This window comes from Haliotis cracherodii, unplaced genomic scaffold (assembly GCF_022045235.1).
Source record: "Haliotis cracherodii isolate W230 unplaced genomic scaffold, xgHalCrac1.p SCAF_1, whole genome shotgun sequence".
Lineage (NCBI taxonomy): Eukaryota > Metazoa > Mollusca > Gastropoda > Lepetellida > Haliotidae > Haliotis > Haliotis cracherodii.
Genome location: NW_027266264.1, coordinates 77951435 through 77970094, shown reverse-complemented (window position 1 = coordinate 77970094; position 18660 = coordinate 77951435). Strand labels below are relative to the sequence as shown.

Below are 18660 nucleotides of genomic sequence, written 5' to 3'. Positions count from 1 at the left end.
CTGACTACCCCTGACACATCATTCCCTTTCTTAGACATGACTTGCTTGAGGAGCTCTGATGCGGGTATGGTCGGGTGAGCATATAGCGTGTGAGATAGGATAAGTACATAAAAATACAATTTAATGTAAAATTAACAAATTTTTAAAAGTATCCTATCTCACACTATGCATCTATCCCACAGTTGGACAAGGGGGCACAGATACCCTAGCCTGTAGAGACTACAACCCTGAGATATACATGAGGAAGCTGGTGCTAAACAGTGATACAAACACTAAGCCATAACACTGCCAAGAAGTCTCGAGTGGGTAAAAACACCCAAACTTGGTGATGTGATCCTTTTATGCTAGACGGACATACCATATTCACCATAATAAGCACCCAGGGCGCTCTCAAAATTAGAAAATAGGGACTCTTATTTAGATACTATTTTGGAGAAAGATTGTAAATTTTGTGGTTTATGCTGACAGCCTGAAATGTTTATATACCATAGATATATTTTCCAGAATTTAATTGCCCATAATTAAGGGTGCATATAACCCACGAGTGCATATAATACACCAATAAATAAGTCTTGTGTACATTGATCAATCAGAAGGGGCGCTAATTGGGAATGTTCACTAGCCAACATATCAGCAAATATCGCTGTGGGCGCTTATTAGAGCAGGGCGCTTATTACGTTGAATACGTTAGTTGTAAAACCTAACGAGGGATGCATAAAACCCCTTGTACCCTTGTGATCCTGCTACAACGAATTTATCTTACCGACATGTTTAATATAACATTGTCATGAAAAAAAGAAGAAAAAAGGTATTCTATGGAACTCAATACACGTCTCCACAGGGTGGCAATGAGAAATGATATGGCAGGGTAGTCGGGTGATCAAGTCACGCAAGGTTTGTTTGGGTGGTGACCATGGTGATGATAGGATGTGTTTGGGTGAAATATTTTTAGATGCTGGAAACTTTGTTCAAGCATGTTTCTACATCAGATTCAAAAGAAGAAGGAAGAAATGCATAGTGTGAGCGGATAAGCTTAAAAATTGAACCATACAAAAATCAGACAATTATAAGCAGGAAAAGTCAGCTAAAGTACACCATCATGTACACATTGGTGTAGGTTTCTTTAAGTTTAGCAGTTTATGAATGATTAGGTCCTACATGCACCAAGGTTCTGGGTTCAAGGAATCCTCAGCTCCCCCTACAGTCCTAACAAGGGGAAACCAGAAGCCTGGGTTTTAAACTCTTCACCAGTAGAACCAGACATGACTTAGGGACACAACTCTGCACAGTGAATTGCAATTCCACTGGAGCACCAGTCATCTTGAGCAAACAAACAGTTGTGAGGTGCGAGATTAGAACTGTCAGTAACAAATGCTAACAGCATAAAACAAGTGAAACATAACCCCTGTTAAAGTGATGGAAACTTTAACGATCAGGTGAACACATCTGATGTGTGTTTTCCTTTTTTCTTAAAGTAACCTCACATAAGAATCTGATAGCTTTCATTACCCTTTCTTTACAATTCTGTTTCCTATTTCCATGTTGACTTTACTGCTGCATCATGTGTAGACTTGCAAAAGGAAATGTATTGTCAGCAATCTTGCACTGAAATACAACAAACTGTTGTTGGAACAACATACAAACACAAAGGTTACAGGGAATTATAAACTAAATATTAAAATATCAATAACATAATATCCATCATGATACTATATGAATCATAACATTTGACTATACTCAGTAAAATTTTAAGAGGGTACATTGTAGATACTCTTTGTATCACAATCAACAAAATAGATGGGAGTACTGCACTTTACACAGCAAACTTTATTTGGATTCAGGTAAGTCATGCGGAACTTGTGGAGGTTCAAACTGAAGCTAGCTTTGGTTTATGAGTAAGTTAGCCTACTCTTCACCATTGGGCCATACATGCTGTCACATGTATTGCTTGTTTACCCGAATCCACTTGCACTAAGCGATCTTCTAAGCACATACTTTAACACAGAACTATAATAGTCATAGCTCTAATATGGTTTTGTTCAAATGGGCCAGGGCCCTTGTGTTTGAGCAGAAAGGGGCGCAAAACCCTAATGATCATTTCCAAAAAGGGGGCCCTAACCATATGATGCTAACCCTAATTATTGTAAAATCGGGACATGAGTCTCAAAGAGGGGCAGGTCAGTCTATTGCTAACTCTGTCATGAATTCTTCATGGTCTTTGGCACACAAATCTAACACTGATAAATCATACTAACACATTTATTATCAAGTACATGTATGTGTCACAGCGCAAATTCAAGGCTTTTCAAACTATTTTGGTTATTTTCAAGGCTTTTTAAGGTTGACCCTAAAAGTCAAGACTATTCAAGAGGGACCTTAAAATACAAGGCCTTTTCAAGCCTGTATGAACCTTTTGAATGGAGGTAGAGGTAATGCCACTTCAAAAACATTCCAATTTCCAGAAGCTATAATTAAAAAAAAGAAATGTTGACTATCAAATAGTCGTGACAATTTGCAATGAGTCCTGTATTCGATCACACAGTGAAATTATTGTGCCCCGATTTTCATATGTAAACAGTCGTCAGGGTGTGTGGATTACCAAATTTTCTGATACCAAGATATAGAGTCCGCAATAATATAGAAGTAGACTAATCATGCTAATACTGACAGTCTTGTACCACTATGCTTCAGCCATTCATCGTCTTTTTTTCTATTCCATGGATAAATTAGTGGCACTTATTGACAGTATCTCTTTACTTCAATTAACTCTTGGATTTCTTCATAAACAGAATATTTTATCTGAATAGCGTTGGTCAGTGTTACCATTTGACAAGTCAGAGCGTCCAATGTGTGCTCGGCACTGAAATTGTCATAACTATTTGGAAGTGTCTGAGATCCTAAATCACTGTCATAGATTGTCACTGACACACAAAAATGTATTTACTAAACTGTCATTTCTGCTGAACCTTTAGTCCGTATTTGTGACAAATTGAGGTTATTTGTAAACAAACCAAATCGGTAATCAGCTGGTTAGGTCCTACAATAAAACGACGTGAAGTTTCCTGTGTCAATTCAACAAATTTTCTTCAGCCAAATATTCGTTGATAAATGATGACACGATTCAGCTTGTTTCTTAATTCAGTTCACTTACATCTTCGAAATAAACACTCTAAAGCAAATGATTCATCTTGTAAAATAGCGCCATTCCCTCGTGAATTTTCTCTAAATGTGCAAATCCGAAAAGAAGAAGGCAAGATACACATTGATACGCCTAGTAAGACAGCATTCGTTATAAAACTACAAGGAAAATGGAAGGTTAATTTTGACAAGCAAAATCGGATGCATCATTTCTTAGACATAGGGAGAAGGAAAATAATGTAGAAATCATTTTCCAACAGAACTCCGGTCATTCATCTTTTTAAACAAATCTACGGCGCATGCGCTGTAACTACTTCCTCTTTAGCTTCCATTTTCTGTCATCTGCAAGTGAGTGTGAACACTCTAATATTATCTCCCTAATCCTTGTTGAAAATAAATTGCATTGTTTATGTATATGTTTGGCTGGAAAGTCCAGTCATTTTTGTTTCGCTCTAGTCGATTATTATTATGGAAATAATACACCTATGAACTTGAATGAGGTTGATGAATTTACACATGTAAACAACACTTGTATGTAATAGAAGTGACCGATTCATGGTTATGAAAAAAGGGTGACGATTGTTACATATACTATTCACGAATTAATTGTTAGGATTGTTATGTTTAAAATGAAAATGTTTGCGAAGAAAAATACCGACACCACAGGTTGCCGTAGAGAGTCCATAGAATCATGCCCAACCCCTGAAGATCCGGGGTAGAAAAGGTCTTCAGCAACCCATGCTTGCTGTAAAAGGCGATTATGCTTGTCGTAAGAGGCGACTTACGGGATCGGGTGGTCAGGCTTTTGACATGATTGACTTGATTGTTTACAGACTGCCGTCATATGCATATAGTGGGAATATTGCCAAGTACTATAAACACATTTTCCATTGCCAATATCTATATTCATAATAACTTGGGTGCTGCCTTTCAAATCGTTTTCAAATCTTTTCAGTTATTTAACAGATTGTTATTATACTGCCTATACTTGATGCCCCTTTTGAGATCGACCTGTGAAGATCTGGGTTAGAATAGGTCTTCAGCAACCCATGCTTGCCGTAAAAGGCGACTATGCTTGTCATAAAAGGCGACTAACTGGATCGGGTGGTCAGGCTCTTGACTTGCTTGATGCATGTCATCCTATCCCAATTTCGTAGATCGATGCTCATGATGTTGATCACTGGATTGTCTGGTCCAGACTCGATTATTTACAGACCACCGTCATATAGCTGGAATATTGCTGAGTGTGGCGTTAAGCAACAAATCAACCAACCTTTTCAGATTACAGATAAGAATAGGCTCATAGTCTCTGGGATGTGAAGGGCAAATAGTCCTTTAGGTTATTAGAAAAAAACTACAACTTGTTTTCTCCCCCAATCATGCTAGTGTTATTTTACATAACAGTTCGAAATGTGCAGTGGATTGATATGCATTTTCCAAATGGCATCTATTTCAGACAGTAGCTTATGCTTGTCTTAACATCCAACAAAATATGGATATGGCAGTCGGACTCTGAATTGTCTCATTGCATGTCTTGGTACCCTACTGACAAGGAATAGTGCTGATAACAATATTTACTTGTTGGAGTCAGTTTAGAGTGGAATCTCTCAAGTAATAGTATCTTTCAGTTAGTTATATTAATTGATTCACATTACTTTTTCAGAAATGGGGCTCCGCTATGAAATGGCCATTGGCCGGTCTAAGGGCCACCGTGTCACGAAAATAGAAGGTGGCAGGAAAGTAAGACCAACCAGAAGGAAGGGGGTAAGTTTTGTCCGGTGTATGTGAGAACAGTATGAAAAAAATTTGATAGGGTGGTAGTCTTAAAGCCCTTACGGTTTGTTCCCATAGTAGAGTTTAGGGACACCCTAAGTCTCTAACATTAGGCATTGAGGTTATGAAAAGGGCCCCTGACTTTCATGCTTTATTTCGGGGCGGTCGGGTAGCATAGTGGTTAAAGCGTTCACTCGTCACGCCAAAGACCCGGGTTCAGTTCCCGACATGGGTAAAATGTGTGAAGCGCAGTTCTGGTGTCCCCCGCCGTGATATTGCTGGAAAATTGCTAAAAGCGGCGTAAAACCATACTCACTCATGCTTTATTTCGAAGTCTGCTTTATGACGTAAGAAAAGTGAATTAAGATTTGGAAGTTATGTCAGCTATTTTTAACTAATCAGGTGTCAAGTGACCCGTGAAGATTCGAAATAGAAATGATCTTCAGCAACCCATTCTTGCCATAAAAGGCGACTGACAATATCGGGTTGTCAGGCTCACTGACTTGGTGGATGGATGTTGTATCCCAATTTGCAGGGATTGATGTTCATGCTGCGTTAAACAACATTAAACATATGTGGAAGAGACTTTTGGCTAATTCAATTACCTAATATACCATATTAGTTGTGCATGTACTACCAGGGATTTATCTAGATGTGCTCAGCGGCCAATATTTGGTCCCAAGTCTGCAGGAAATGTCAGAAAAGTTTCCAAATGATAATGAAATATTTCCAAATTCATGTTCATATAGTTATGACTAATATGATGGTTTGATCAAGGTGACATGCATCTTACCATTAAAGAGGAAGAGCCTTCACTATGTTCAACTCTTAATGGTCTATTATTACATTGAATGCAATTTTACAATGCAGTGTTAAGATGCCTCTCTGAAAGAAAAGAAGAAAAATCTTCAGAACAGTTCCAGTTTTGATGAATATAACAATATTTTCCCAATTTGCTAGCCTTGGGCGTGAGTTTTGAATCATGGATAAATCCCTGTGTGGCAGCCCTTTTATAATGTCAACATTTTGAGCATCCAGAAATATTGCTATGAGGCAAATGAGGCCATGCTCCTCTATTCACAGGGAGTGAAAATTCTTCCTGTCATTTTATGTTTTGATGTTAATAATAGACAGATAGTAATGCTACTATAATTCATATATATTGTAAGAATGTTAGTCTGAAAATGAAATGGACCAGCACAAATTTTCATCTATTAAGCAGATATTAATTTTTTGTCTTTCTTTGAATTTCTCATTCAAAATATTCACATGATGTTTATATGTGCTTTTGTTCTTGACAGAGTCTGACAAAGAAGACTAAGTTCATCCGGGACCTTGTGAGAGAAGTTGTAGGTTTTGCCCCTTATGAGAAACGTTGCCAGGAGTTGCTTAAGATCTCCAAGGATAAGAGAGCCCTCAAATTCTGCAAACGTAGGGTAAGAAACATTGACTATGTATTGCAAATCACTTTGCTTATATTTTTTCCATCTTTCATCTGAATGGCACATCAGTGCTTGATGATTTTTCAAAAGTTATTGACCTTTGCTCTCCTCTCATATGAAGCTGACACACCGTGAAATTACTGACATACTGTTCCAAACCTAAACCCAACTGTTATTAGTTTGAGCCTGACCACCCTATCCCGTTAGTCACATCTTACGACAAGCACAGTCACCTTTTACAGCAAGCATGTGTTGCTGAAGAACAATTCTACCCCAGATCTTCACAGGTGTAAACCCAACTAATTAGCTCAATTAACACACATCGTGGAGCAGTGTGCCTGATCTATTTTCTGGTACGTCATTAATTGCCTTAAATGTCCACATCAAATATTTACATTGCAAAGTATGTTGTGTGTTGACAGTATATAGCTTTGCTTTGAATTGTCGTCTAACTTGTGTGTTTAACAAAAATTGTTCAGTTGTATTTATCTCAAACATTTTCACAATTTCTACAACTGGACAGCATGCTAAATGAATAATTGGTTTTGAATGAGTTCCTTATTTTTCCAGCTCGGCTCTCACATCCGTGCCAAGAGGAAGAGGGAAGAAATGACCCAGATCCTCCACAAACAGAGGAAAGCACAACAGTCTACAAAGTAAACTGTACAAATTCAAAAATAAACAAAGGTCCTGTATTCAAGGCTTATGTTATGTGTGAATGTGACAGATAGACTGAAGTTCTGTAGAGTAAACTTTGTGAACTTGGTGGAAAAATAACAGATTGCTCTGAGCTGCAGCTCAGCATGAGTATGATGAGAGTTTTGGCTCACAAAGATCATGAACACTGAATGGCAAATTGAGCTGATGTCAGTGCGCCAATCTGATGATATCAACGGGTTTACATTATTTTGGAAAATGTGGTCTGAAAAAAAGAAATGGTCTTTAAGCAGTAAGAACAGTTAAGGACAAATTGCTGTTAAAGTGTGAATATTGAAATTAATCATCATTATATATATTATATTATATCAATAATAAAGGGACAAATGATGCATTTGTAGATGTATACTGGTCAACTACAAGCATCATTGGCAAGGAACCTGAGCACAATTTCCAGACACGATATCGACAACATGGTACAAATAGAAATCGTGCAAGAACGGGGCTTTATGACTGTCTTGATGTAACTGGCACATGCAAAGACACACGTCCAACATATCACTTGAAACACTTGAAAAGCACATGCATTTCTATTTTTGGGAGGTGGAGAGTATATTTACTTGCATTAGTGAATTACCGTAATCAATATGCCCCATGCTGGTGTTTGGTGGAATGTTTTATCAAAATTGATTGCTGAAAAATAGCCACGTGGCTCTGTAACAAGCCTTTGATTTTTTTAAATCTTACACCTGATAGAATATGTCCTCTAAAAGAGTAGGGGTGGTCGGGTAGCCTAGTGGTTAAAGCGTTCGCTTGTCACGCCGAAGACCAGGGTTCGATTCCCGACATGGGAACAATGTGTGAAGCCCATTTCTGGTGTCCCCCGCCGTGATAATGCTAAAAGCGGCGTAAAACCATACTCATTCACTCACTCTAAAAGAGTAAGTTTCTACACAACAGAAATCCTTATTACATACAATTTATACATTGAGTTCAGATTGTGTTACAATGCCCAGATGTAAGCCATGTGGCTTCAAGAATTTCATACATGAGCTGCATGAGTAGAGGGCCAAAATTAAGTACAAGGTTGAAGTAACAAATACACGGGTTGACTGACAAGTTCTGAGCCCCACAGAGAAGGAATTGAATGATAGTGATGTCATTGAGGTATATCCTTAAAAACTTAAGCCAGATGTGCAAATTGTTTCACGTGACAAATCGGTAAAATGAGCCAGGGTTTTGTAACCTTTGGAAAATGGACAAGTTTGAGGAAAGTGCAGTGGTCAAGTACTTCCAGAAAAAGGGCTCAAAGCCATCCATGAAGATCCGAGTACAACAGTAGGGATCGTGTCCCTTCCTATTCCAATGTAAAGAGAACAAGAGTATAGACACCTTTCCTTTAAGGCAACACCAGAAAGGATTTTACACCACTTTTAGCAATATTCCAGCAACATCATGGTAGGGGACACCAAAAATGGGCTTTACACATTGTAACCATTTGGGGAATCGAACCCAGGTCTCAGGCGTAACGAGCAAGCGCTTTAACCACTAGGCCACCCCAGAGGTCACTAGAGGACCTGTACATTGGTGTTCTGCAGGAATAGTGATGTTACATGTGCTGTATGTGGTCAAGCTGTGTTGTGCTGAAAGATTACACTCGCATGGTACATAATAAGAATGTGCAGCTGTAGGATTTCATCACATTTGGGATGCTAAGTTGGCTCACACTTGCACCAGGTTTGTTTTACCAGTGTTGGGGATTTCCACCCACATCATTACACTGCCGTCGCCAAATCTGTCCACCTCCCACATGCAGTTGGCTGCAAGTTCATAGTGGCGCTGGTACAAACTGGTATAAATCTTGAACCAAATCACTGAACCAAACAGTTCATCACGGGTGAGACAAGCACCTATGTCGCAGTTGATGATACTGTGTCAAAACACCACCTGGGCATCTGTTGTAATGTACCATACTGTTGGTGACAGGACCCAAGTCTAAGAGATGATACCATGGAGCACATTGCATACCTTAGAACCTGACTGCGATTCTCCTGCTGCCAATTATCCATTGGCAATGCTCCTTTGTGCCTGTTGTGACATGACTTCGCAGTTGCTAGCAGACACTGTTATAGCATCAGTCCTGTGTGTTTTTGTGACATTCTCGCCCTCCACTTTCTTTGGCCAATTTATATTTCACATGCAGAAATAGGCAAATGTATGGATCCGGTTGTTTTACTTTTCTGTGCTGTTACTTGTGGGTTGTGCATTTGGTTGTTGCTGTGTTTTGAGGATTCCAACAATGACATATTCAGTATTCACATGTATCGTTTATGTACTCTGTGTTTCTATTTATGCATATTTTTTACTTCATTATAATACATGTAGAAATGCCTGAATAATGGGGGAAAATGGTATATGTATTTTCAATATGGCTGCCTTGACAGCCATGTTAAGATCAGATCGAATTCTACTCATACCAGAGATTGGATCATTCTTTCAAATCTATTGTTTCATTGGTCTTGTGGTATCAGGTGACATGTGGAACCTGTAAAGGTTTATGGTGTGGTGGGGGCACAGGTGGTCTGGTTGTCTAAGGTGGCATGATTCGTTGTGTAGAGTTGCGTCCTTCGGGCACGCCAGAAACCTATGATTGTGGGTTCGAATCCCGGTTCGCCCTGATTACGTTTCTAGGTTTGTCAGCACCATACCCTTGCTCGTAGGTTTCACTGAAGTAGTAAACGTACGAGACCTGCATCACTTCGGGCTTGCCTCCCACATTAAGCTGACACACTGCGATATAACTGGAATACTGTTAAGAGCGGCGTTAAACCCAACTCACTCACTCATTCACTTATGGTGCGGTGGTGGAGTAGCCGAGGGCTCAATTTACCACAAAGGCACAAAGTTGGAATCATGTTTGTGAAGTCTACCCTCGTGCTTTGCTAAAAGTAGCGTAAAACCATTAGATTGATTGTTTGCTGCCTTTTTGGATGCTTTCATTGTATCAACATGTACTTCCTAAATAGTTACAACAAAGTGTCCCTGTATATCCGGAACAATCAGAAGTAGGGAGATGGAGGATCAAGAGACTTTATCAAGATACATTTCCCTTTAAGTCAAGAAACGTGTCACATTGATCAATTTGTGGATATAGTCTCAGTATTGTGTATTTAGCAAATGTTTGAAATAAAAGACCTTTTCTGGTCCTGTAATCCCCTCAGTGAACAGCAGGCTATGAACTAAGTGTATTGGTTAGGAGATGCACACAGACAAATATGGCCATAACTCACAAATCACCACCCTCATGGGTCGAAAGAGGTGACGACATGTAGTGACTGGTCAGGATCTGTGACTTGGTTCATTGCATGTCATTGTATCCCAATAGAGTGGATTGTTGCTCATAATATCAATCACTGGATTGACTTGTCAAGACTGGATACATTGCAGGCCGCCATCATACGGGTGGAGCGTTGCCAAGTGCAGTGTTACACAACAAACTTTATCCTATCACTCTTGATATTCCTGGACATGTGAATGTGTGAAGCGTCTGTCAAGAAAAGCAATGTTGTTGAAAATGCTCTTATTCAACCAAACTGCACAATTCAGTACATCTTCATTCACCATGTTGGCTTTTCATCTTGCATGAATAACAAATAACATATTAGATCTTTAGCTTTTATTCTGAGATTCAGATAATTGCAAAAACTCAATATTATTTACAAGGAATAGCAGATCTTGAGAACAGATCCTGCTTGAATACACATCGGGAAGAAAACAGGTTTCAATGAGCATTGTAAGTCCAGGATCATGGTAAATGGCATGTATGATGTTTGTGGTAACACTGATCGCAACGAAGTTGTAGCCGAACACAAAACTATCAATTTTCCCTGTTTGATCCTACAAGGCCTTGTAGGAGTCATGGGTTACAGGAAATGATATTTTATGTACAGCTGTATTCATGTGATCACAACTAAATTTGAGATACTGTCCATGATTTAGTCTAATCTAGATTTTGCGAAATGTTTGACAAATATCACGTTATTGCATTCCATTGCGAAGATTTACTTCAAACCTAAAAACAAAAATATGACATTTATAGCAATACATAGTTGAAGCATATTATGCTGTTGTTTCTCGACATTTTAGAAGTTGTGTTACTTTATCAGTGGCTGCATCCTTCCAGCAGATACATTAGCTGAGAAATGAAATTGTTTTGAAATAGATACCTGTTACATAATATGATGAGAGTACACATAGAGACACATCTAGATCTTTAACTAGTATTCTTCCAATATTAAGTGTTACAGAATCATGCTTGACTGAAGTTTAATGACAGTTAATACATATATCATTTACTGTGTCAGGCAGTTCACCCCAATTCCTCAAAGCATGCCAGACTTACATCGTTATACAGTCCTACAATACCAGTCTCTGAAGATGAAATAGTTTATTTGGGTTCTTCACAATTTCGAACAGTATTTCAGTCATCACACAGCGAGTTGGCTTAACTTTAAGGAAGGTCAACGTGGCACAGATCGTAGATGTACCACTTTGGTGAAACCTATGGCATTGTTGTTCATAAACCTAGAAACATAGGGTGAATCTGCTAAAACACATGATCAGCAGATCCTGGCATGGACAAGGGGGGCAACTCCCCATAGCACCTCAGACCGGGACACCCTTGCCCCCCAAGCTAGTCTAGTGAATAGAAAGAGAAGTCAAGCTGCAAACATGATAAAATTCTTAGATTTGAAAACCAGATGGGTGCATCTTTAATGCACTCCTAGATCACCAGGTTATTAACTAAATATATTTTGTAGTTATTGTCACCCCCATCTACAGTAATGAGATTCTGAAGGTTGAATGATGGGACTGATTCAAGTGATGGATACACATGGAATGGTTAGGAATTGGTCCTCATGCCAAATGAGCACAGGTCATGCGTGAACTCCTGTTCCCTTGAGGTTGTCAATATGAACATTAATTTTCTCTAATGCAAAATGAGTACAGGCCATGCATCAACTCATGTTCCCTTGAGGTTGTCAATATGAACATTAATTTTCTCATGCCAAATACATATGAAGTCAATGACCCACACACAGCCTATGACACAAAATTATTGATGCAATAAGTAATAACAGTTCCAAAAATTCTGAAACTTAATGTGGCCCTTGTCAGTGAGATGGAGAAACAAGTACCAGTGACACTTCTAGACAACAGGAGCCCATTGATCTATCTAAACATCTGGGAAAGACCATATCTAAAAGTATAAGCAGTTTTTCTACATGTTTACAAATTCTGGTAATGCAATATTTTTAGAATATTAATGTAAAAACTTACATGAACACCATGGTGGAAATTGCCAATTTTGATATCTATGCAATTAACAAATTCAGTAACAAGCTGAAAGATATTCACAATAAAACAAGAAACCCCAATAATTTCTTATTTGAATGTAAACAATATAATATTATGCATAATTTGCAAAAACAAACAAACTGTCGTAAAAAAATCCCTGAATTAAAGAAAAATATATATTTCGTACCCTTAGCCACTAATTGGTGCAAAATGGAATATACATGTGGTATGGAAATGGGGTTTATTAAGTTCCCACGTGTTTATTTTGAATGTAAATGTGACTTATATCATATTCAACATAAGCCATGTCATTAACAAACTATGAAAACCACCGAAGAACCCTGGTCTTGACATTGATAATACCAGAGACCTGATTCATACTGATTCTTGATCACTTTAAACAACAAATGAAAGATTTTGTGAATGCTTGAGAGAATAGATATAGAAATAAGCAGTAAATTATTCGAAATATTTTTCAGTCTATCACGAAGTGGTTGTTCGTTATTTTTTAAGTTTGGAATTTGACTCTTCAGTGCAACTTTGCACTAAGTACTTATTTATGATATTAAAATATGATTAGCATCCTACTGCCGGAAATTAATTGGAATTCAGGTTCAGATTAATTAAACCAACAGAGCTGGTACTGTGTAGAGACATGGAACCTGTTTTGCATCAAGGTATTATCATAATACATTTGTTACTTAGAGGCTTAGATTACTATGACAGATTAAAAATAGTAATATGAAAGATTTTTGTGATCCTTATTTTTTTTCAGTAGTATATGTTGAATATGATATGAGACAGGATTAATAATATCTTATCGCTTCACCAAATTAGATTTTACATTGCATATCACATTTGGAGTTTGCTAAAGCAGTTGTTGCAATTTGGAACATTTCAGCGTTCCATGGCTATGTACAATTACACTGTTGTGAGACAATGTCAGAAGCAACGTCTATTCATATCTACCTCGTATATACATCACGATTAAAATATATAAGAAAAAAGAAGATTATTGAAAAATTGATATTTACATGGATATGATCTATGAACAAACATGACAGGGCTTGGAGCCCTAACAACACTTTGGATGAATGAAAGAAATATTGCACATCTTCTTGTCCTCTAGAGTCATTGTTTGATAGCTGGGAATGAGACTGGTTACTGTTCTGTGTTCTACAATATAAAACTAGGCTTCTATCTATATAACCATTTCATTCTAGCACACCATGCATCTAAGTCTCAAAATCGGCCATCTTGAAAAATTACTTTTTGTAGAAACCCTACTCATGAATAGGTATAGTAATGACTTGAATTCATAAAATGCATCACATTATTGCAACCATTTACCCACACTGTATCACATTTGGTGCCAAAACTAACTTGTAGGTATTGGCTCTCGGATACAGGGGTTGATAGTTCTGCTATTGCAAATTATTCCCCACGTCATTATCAATCACGTTTTCATCTGCCTCAGAAACCAAATCAAATTTTGAAATGGTGCCTGTGAGGCATCTTCACTCATATTTAGTTCTTCCCTTTTTACATAATACTATAAAGCTTGTCAAAATAATAGTAATGGGTATCACTTTTCTGACATTTTAAAATAACATTGAGTGTGGCAGTGGAAATGGTCTAGAATTCTGTGATTGAAAGACCCAAAATGTTAGATGTTACTGTATTCGACATAATAAGCGCCCCGCTCTAATAAGTATTTGTGAATATATTGGCTAGTGAACAATCCCAATTAGCACCCCTTCCGATTGATCAATAGACAAAAGACTTATTTATTGGTGTATAATATGCACTCGTGTGTTATATGCAGCCTTAATTATGGGCAATTAAATTCTGGAAAATATATCTGTCGTGTATAATATGCACAAACTTTTCTTTTGTATCATTTCAGGCTGTCAGCATAAACCACAAAATTTACGATCTTTCAACTCTGTTTTTCTTTCACTAAAATTATATTCTAATAAGAGCCCCCTATTTCTAATTTTGAGAGCTCCCTGGGTGCTTATTACGTCAAATACGGTAAATAAAAGTTATCCCACATGTGTAAAATTTTATTCCTTGGCTAATAATAAATGAAGAATGCACCGAGTTACATTGATAACGGGATGCTGTCAAGGGACATACACAAGACCTGAGTTACAAAGGTACATTTCTAAACGGCTGCCTACCAAATCTCTTAGACACAGGATGATTAAAAATACAGGCACCAACTATCTGACCAGACAGAATACTGAATGGCTCTAGCAGACACAGAATAAAATACTCTCTTTTAAAAATACTTTAGTAACAAAATTAATCATAAAGTACAAACTTATATGAACATCATCTTAGTAAAATAACTATAACAAAACACTGATTAATACAAGAAGACATCTAAGATGATCAAATCAAGCATTTACAACCTCCTGTAAATTTAATAAATCTCGTCTCTCTAGATGTGTCAAATCATTGAGCTTATAGTAATATACAGCACATTCACTCACTCAACTCACTCACACACTCAGAGAGATACTCCGGGTAAACCAACTGGACCAAACATGTACAAGTTTGGCATTGTATAACCACTGATATGGAGAATGAAATAAATAAGACTGACTTCATGCATGATATCTGTGAGATTTTGGAAGACAACTAGAAACATTCTAGTTCCTATTCATGTCGACTTGACATTCAACTTGGCTTATTTTATGGCATCTATTGCTACATCCAACAAGGATAACATACGCCTAAATATCACAATATTTTTACCTTGACCATCAAAGAGAAAGGTAAATAGTAATTTTTTGACAAATGACCTCTAGCACTATGGAGATCTAGTACTGTGAACACCTAAATATACTACCGGCTAATTGTCTCAACGATTACAAACCAATCACTTCCAATCTGACAGCACCATAGGGACTTAGGCTTGCATATGAATCTGTTAAAGATGTGCATGTACGTTTCCTTCATTCAGAGTCCAATCTAAATCTAAGGGACCAGTCATTATTTTATATGAGATGGGCCAATGGTTTCTTTCTTATGCACTGATAAAGAACATTTTTCATATTTTTATTTTGGCTGATTTCTAAAATTGCTTGTGAACTCTTTCAATGGTCTAATCCTTTTAATTAAACAGATTCATAATTTGTTAAATATACGATTTATAATATCGATAGAATTTATGTTCCTTTAATTAACGACCATTCTCAGATAGTGTACAGTGGAACACTCCTGACAAGACAATCAGTTATATTACACATATGGTCTGATCATAGGTTTTCGGACGGCCATGTTTATCGCAATTACTCACACAATATGGGGTGTAGCATCACACAGGTATTGTAAATACTCAGATGATGGCTTGTTTTTAAAAGAAAGTTATCTTTTATAAGTGAATGTGATGTTTTAGAGTTGTTCATATGACTGTAAAGAAAACTACGAATGTTTCTTAAGCGTTCGAAATCCCATAAGACAGGGATATGCAGATTATGATACTATCATTAACAATGTCTTCAAGTTGGAATAATCAAGTGCCATGCATTAAGTGTATTTGGGTGACCAAGCCTGCCACCGATCCATCCCTTATATCAAGACACCGGTCACAAAACAACACACACTGACTAGTGAAACCCTCTTGGAGGATCCAGGTAGAAATGACATATGACTAACAAATACTTGACAACTGAGACATCATGTAAGTTCTAGTGTTTGCTTGCTATCGCCTCAGTCCTGGTTTAAATCCATGATATGGCTACAGTGAGTACCTCATGCTCCACACCATGGTTTGCTGTTGTCAAACTTGATGTCACTTTTATCAAAAGAGAAAGATTTTTGTTTCCCAAGACAAATAATATAAAAATTACGAAATGCATTAATGGTGGGTTATGTAACAATGGGTTACAGCTTGTACGATGCAATAGTTTTTATCACAGAGATCTCCTTCAATGCAGAGATAGCACTATCAAACTTATAAAGGCATAAATATGTTTATCTTTTTGTACCATAAACAGACAAAATATTCATAAAGACAAATGCATATCACATTGAAAGACAGTTCATGACTGCATACACCTTCACTATCAACCGACGGCAATAACCGTGGACACAGGGGTTGGCTGGACACTCAACACCAAGGAAAACAAATGGTTATCTAAAACTGGGGATCTTACTACCTAGCAAGTTACTACACACGCTATGTTACTTACTACATGCTCACATAGATTTCTCGAGTTCAAGATGAGGTATTTTCACTGCTAATTAAAAAATATCGAAAATTGTGAAAATAATCCCAACTACAAACTCCAAATCAGCAGTAGATTTACACCATAGAAGAAGCAAACACAAAACTAAGCCACTCCACCCTCCCCACCTAATGCCCCCCCTAAAATATTTGTATTTTGGAGGACCAAATCATTGCATAATTTCACTTGCAATCCTAAATCTGTTATCAGATTTGTAACTAGTTATTAAGAAAACTCACTGAAAGTTCTATTAAGAAAAATATAATAACATCATTTATCTTCCTTCTTCCTTCCAACCCTCTGTTAAGGACATGAAACCTGAAACACAAGTATTCTGTTTGACCTGATGTAAAGCTTAATAACATTATCCTCAGGTACTTGGTACATTAATCATGTTAACACACATTCTGTGTTACAAAACACTAATTCACACTGGAATGTTATAACAATGTGATACTATACCCATAATCAGAGGTACATTGGCTAGTTCTAAAGTCAGTCGTACTCATAGGTTAGCTAAATAGTGGTACTCATTGGCTAGCTATATAGTCAGTGGTACTCATTGGCTAGCTATATAGTCAGTGGTACTCATTGGCTAGCTATATAGTCAGTGGTACTCATTGGCTATCTACACAGTCACTGGTATACCTTCTTTAAAACATTGAAAAACAGACTACACCTTCTGGAGAGAAACTAACAGAGATATTGCATCTAATGGCGGAATGTGTACACAGTTCTCTCTACTTTTGAAGTATTTGAAGTTTGAAGATGTTTATGACACATGATTGCAGACACCCCCATGTTGTGCACATGTATTACATGGCACTGCAGCAGACAGGGGTAGCTCTGTGAAGCCATTAAGATCCAACCGTTTAACATGTTTAGTCAGGCCATCCAGCAAACAATGCTAAAACAATATTTCAAACCGGAGGACAATTCTTTTAATAGAAACCTCAGGTCCCCAGATTATGAAACGGTTGGGTCCTTAACAGACAGCTGTTTCTCAGTTGGGGAAATAGTGATGCACGTATACTGTCAAGATTATCTATGTAAGGAGATTCATGGAACAGAAGGTTTTGTAGCCTTATTTCACTCATGTGTCAATACTGGCTTGAAGGCTCTGTTAAATCTAGCTGTATACATGCCCTCATTGGTCAATACTGGCTTGAAGGCTCTGTTAAATCTAGCTGTATACATGCCCTCATTGGTCAATACTGGCTTGAAGGCTCTGTTAAATCTAGCTGTATACATGCCCTCATTGGTCAATACTGGCTTGAAGGATCTGTTAAATCTAGCCGTATGCATGCTGTGATGAAACAAGTCAAAACAAGCAGCTCGAATTCCTTTTGAAGATGAAATATTGTGAGATTCATCATAGAGAAGTTACTATTTCCATAAAGTCTTGATGAACAAGCGCTAAGCATTTGGTACAGTGGTATAGGGAAGTGTAGTCTTTTAACATACTACTCAACTTTTGACAAGGATATACCTATCATTCCACGATACAACAAACTGATTACCGGTAACAATAATTTAGAATCTACTGGCCCGGTATCTCTATCAAAAGTTGAGTCGTACATCAATGTCTGTTACAGAACCAGAGTAGAGACATTACTAATGTAACATATCCTGTCCACTATAGGTAGAAGAAGTGGTTGTCGCCTTCAAGTGGGCCACCATGCTATAAAATGGAGGGTTTCTGTTGACGAGTCAAAGACACCTACATCAGATCTCCATGTCAAGAAATTGTCGAAGTCTTCAACAAAGTGTCACACACAGGTCACACTAACAACAGATATGCTACGTAACAATTCTAGGTTGAAAGACTGGCCAACATGGATTTCATAAAGTAAGTGAAGCGATCATGCAACGATATGGCAGCATGTATCACATGGTCCAATCACAATCGAGTATGCAAATGAGGAAGGCACATGTCTGATGTCGCAAGGACACCCTGCTGTTATTGGCGTTTTTTCTTGCTTATAGTTGTCCCTCCTAGATCTGGACGATATTCACGGTATTGCAGCTGAAAGGGAGGTAGAGAATTGTTACAA

The 18660-nt window shown here is 37.7% G+C and overlaps 3 protein-coding genes across 7 annotated transcripts in view; 1 reads left to right on the top strand and 2 right to left on the bottom strand.

Annotated features, from left to right (window-relative positions):
• Window positions 1–3180, bottom strand: part of LOC139469213 (recQ-like DNA helicase BLM) — a 28704-nt gene extending 25524 nt beyond the window's left edge. Inside the window, exons 1-2 of the mRNA XM_071251353.1 lie at window positions 3152–3180; window positions 1510–1605 (exon numbers count right to left, since the gene is read on the bottom strand). Coding sequence (XP_071107454.1) covers window positions 1510–1541 — 32 coding nt within the window. The 5' untranslated portion in view covers window positions 1542–1605; window positions 3152–3180. The remainder of the gene's footprint in view (window positions 1–1509; window positions 1606–3151) is intronic.
• Window positions 3181–3430: 250 nt separating this feature from the next.
• On the top strand, window positions 3431–7048 carry LOC139469204 (large ribosomal subunit protein eL36-like). Its single transcript, XM_071251342.1, has 4 exons — window positions 3431–3486; window positions 4802–4902; window positions 6213–6347; window positions 6924–7048. The coding sequence occupies exons 1-4, from the start codon at window positions 3438–3440 to the stop codon at window positions 7011–7013; spliced, it is 375 nt and encodes a 124-aa protein (XP_071107443.1). The 5' UTR covers window positions 3431–3437; the 3' UTR covers window positions 7014–7048.
• Window positions 7049–10721: 3673 nt separating this feature from the next.
• Window positions 10722–18660, bottom strand: part of LOC139477665 (multiple C2 and transmembrane domain-containing protein 1-like) — a 197354-nt gene continuing 189415 nt past the window's right edge. For all 5 annotated transcript variants that reach the window (XM_071260369.1, XM_071260300.1, XM_071260077.1 and 2 more), the window contains one exon: window positions 10722–18632. In XM_071260369.1, the coding sequence (XP_071116470.1) occupies window positions 18567–18632 (66 nt within the window). In that variant the 3' untranslated portion in view covers window positions 10722–18566. The remainder of the gene's footprint in view (window positions 18633–18660) is intronic.

Bases quoted from the DNA above. Each gene is read 5' to 3' on its own strand.
- LOC139469204 (XM_071251342.1), top strand. From the start codon at position 3,438: ATGCGCTGTAACTACTTCCTCTTTAGCTTCCATTTTCTGTCATCTGCA. The intron at 3,487-4,801 runs GTGAGTGTGAAC...TTACTTTTTCAG, and splicing joins CCATTTTCTGTCATCTGCAA to AAATGGGGCTCCGCTATGAA. The intron at 6,348-6,923 runs GTAAGAAACATT...TTATTTTTCCAG, and splicing joins TCAAATTCTGCAAACGTAGG to CTCGGCTCTCACATCCGTGC.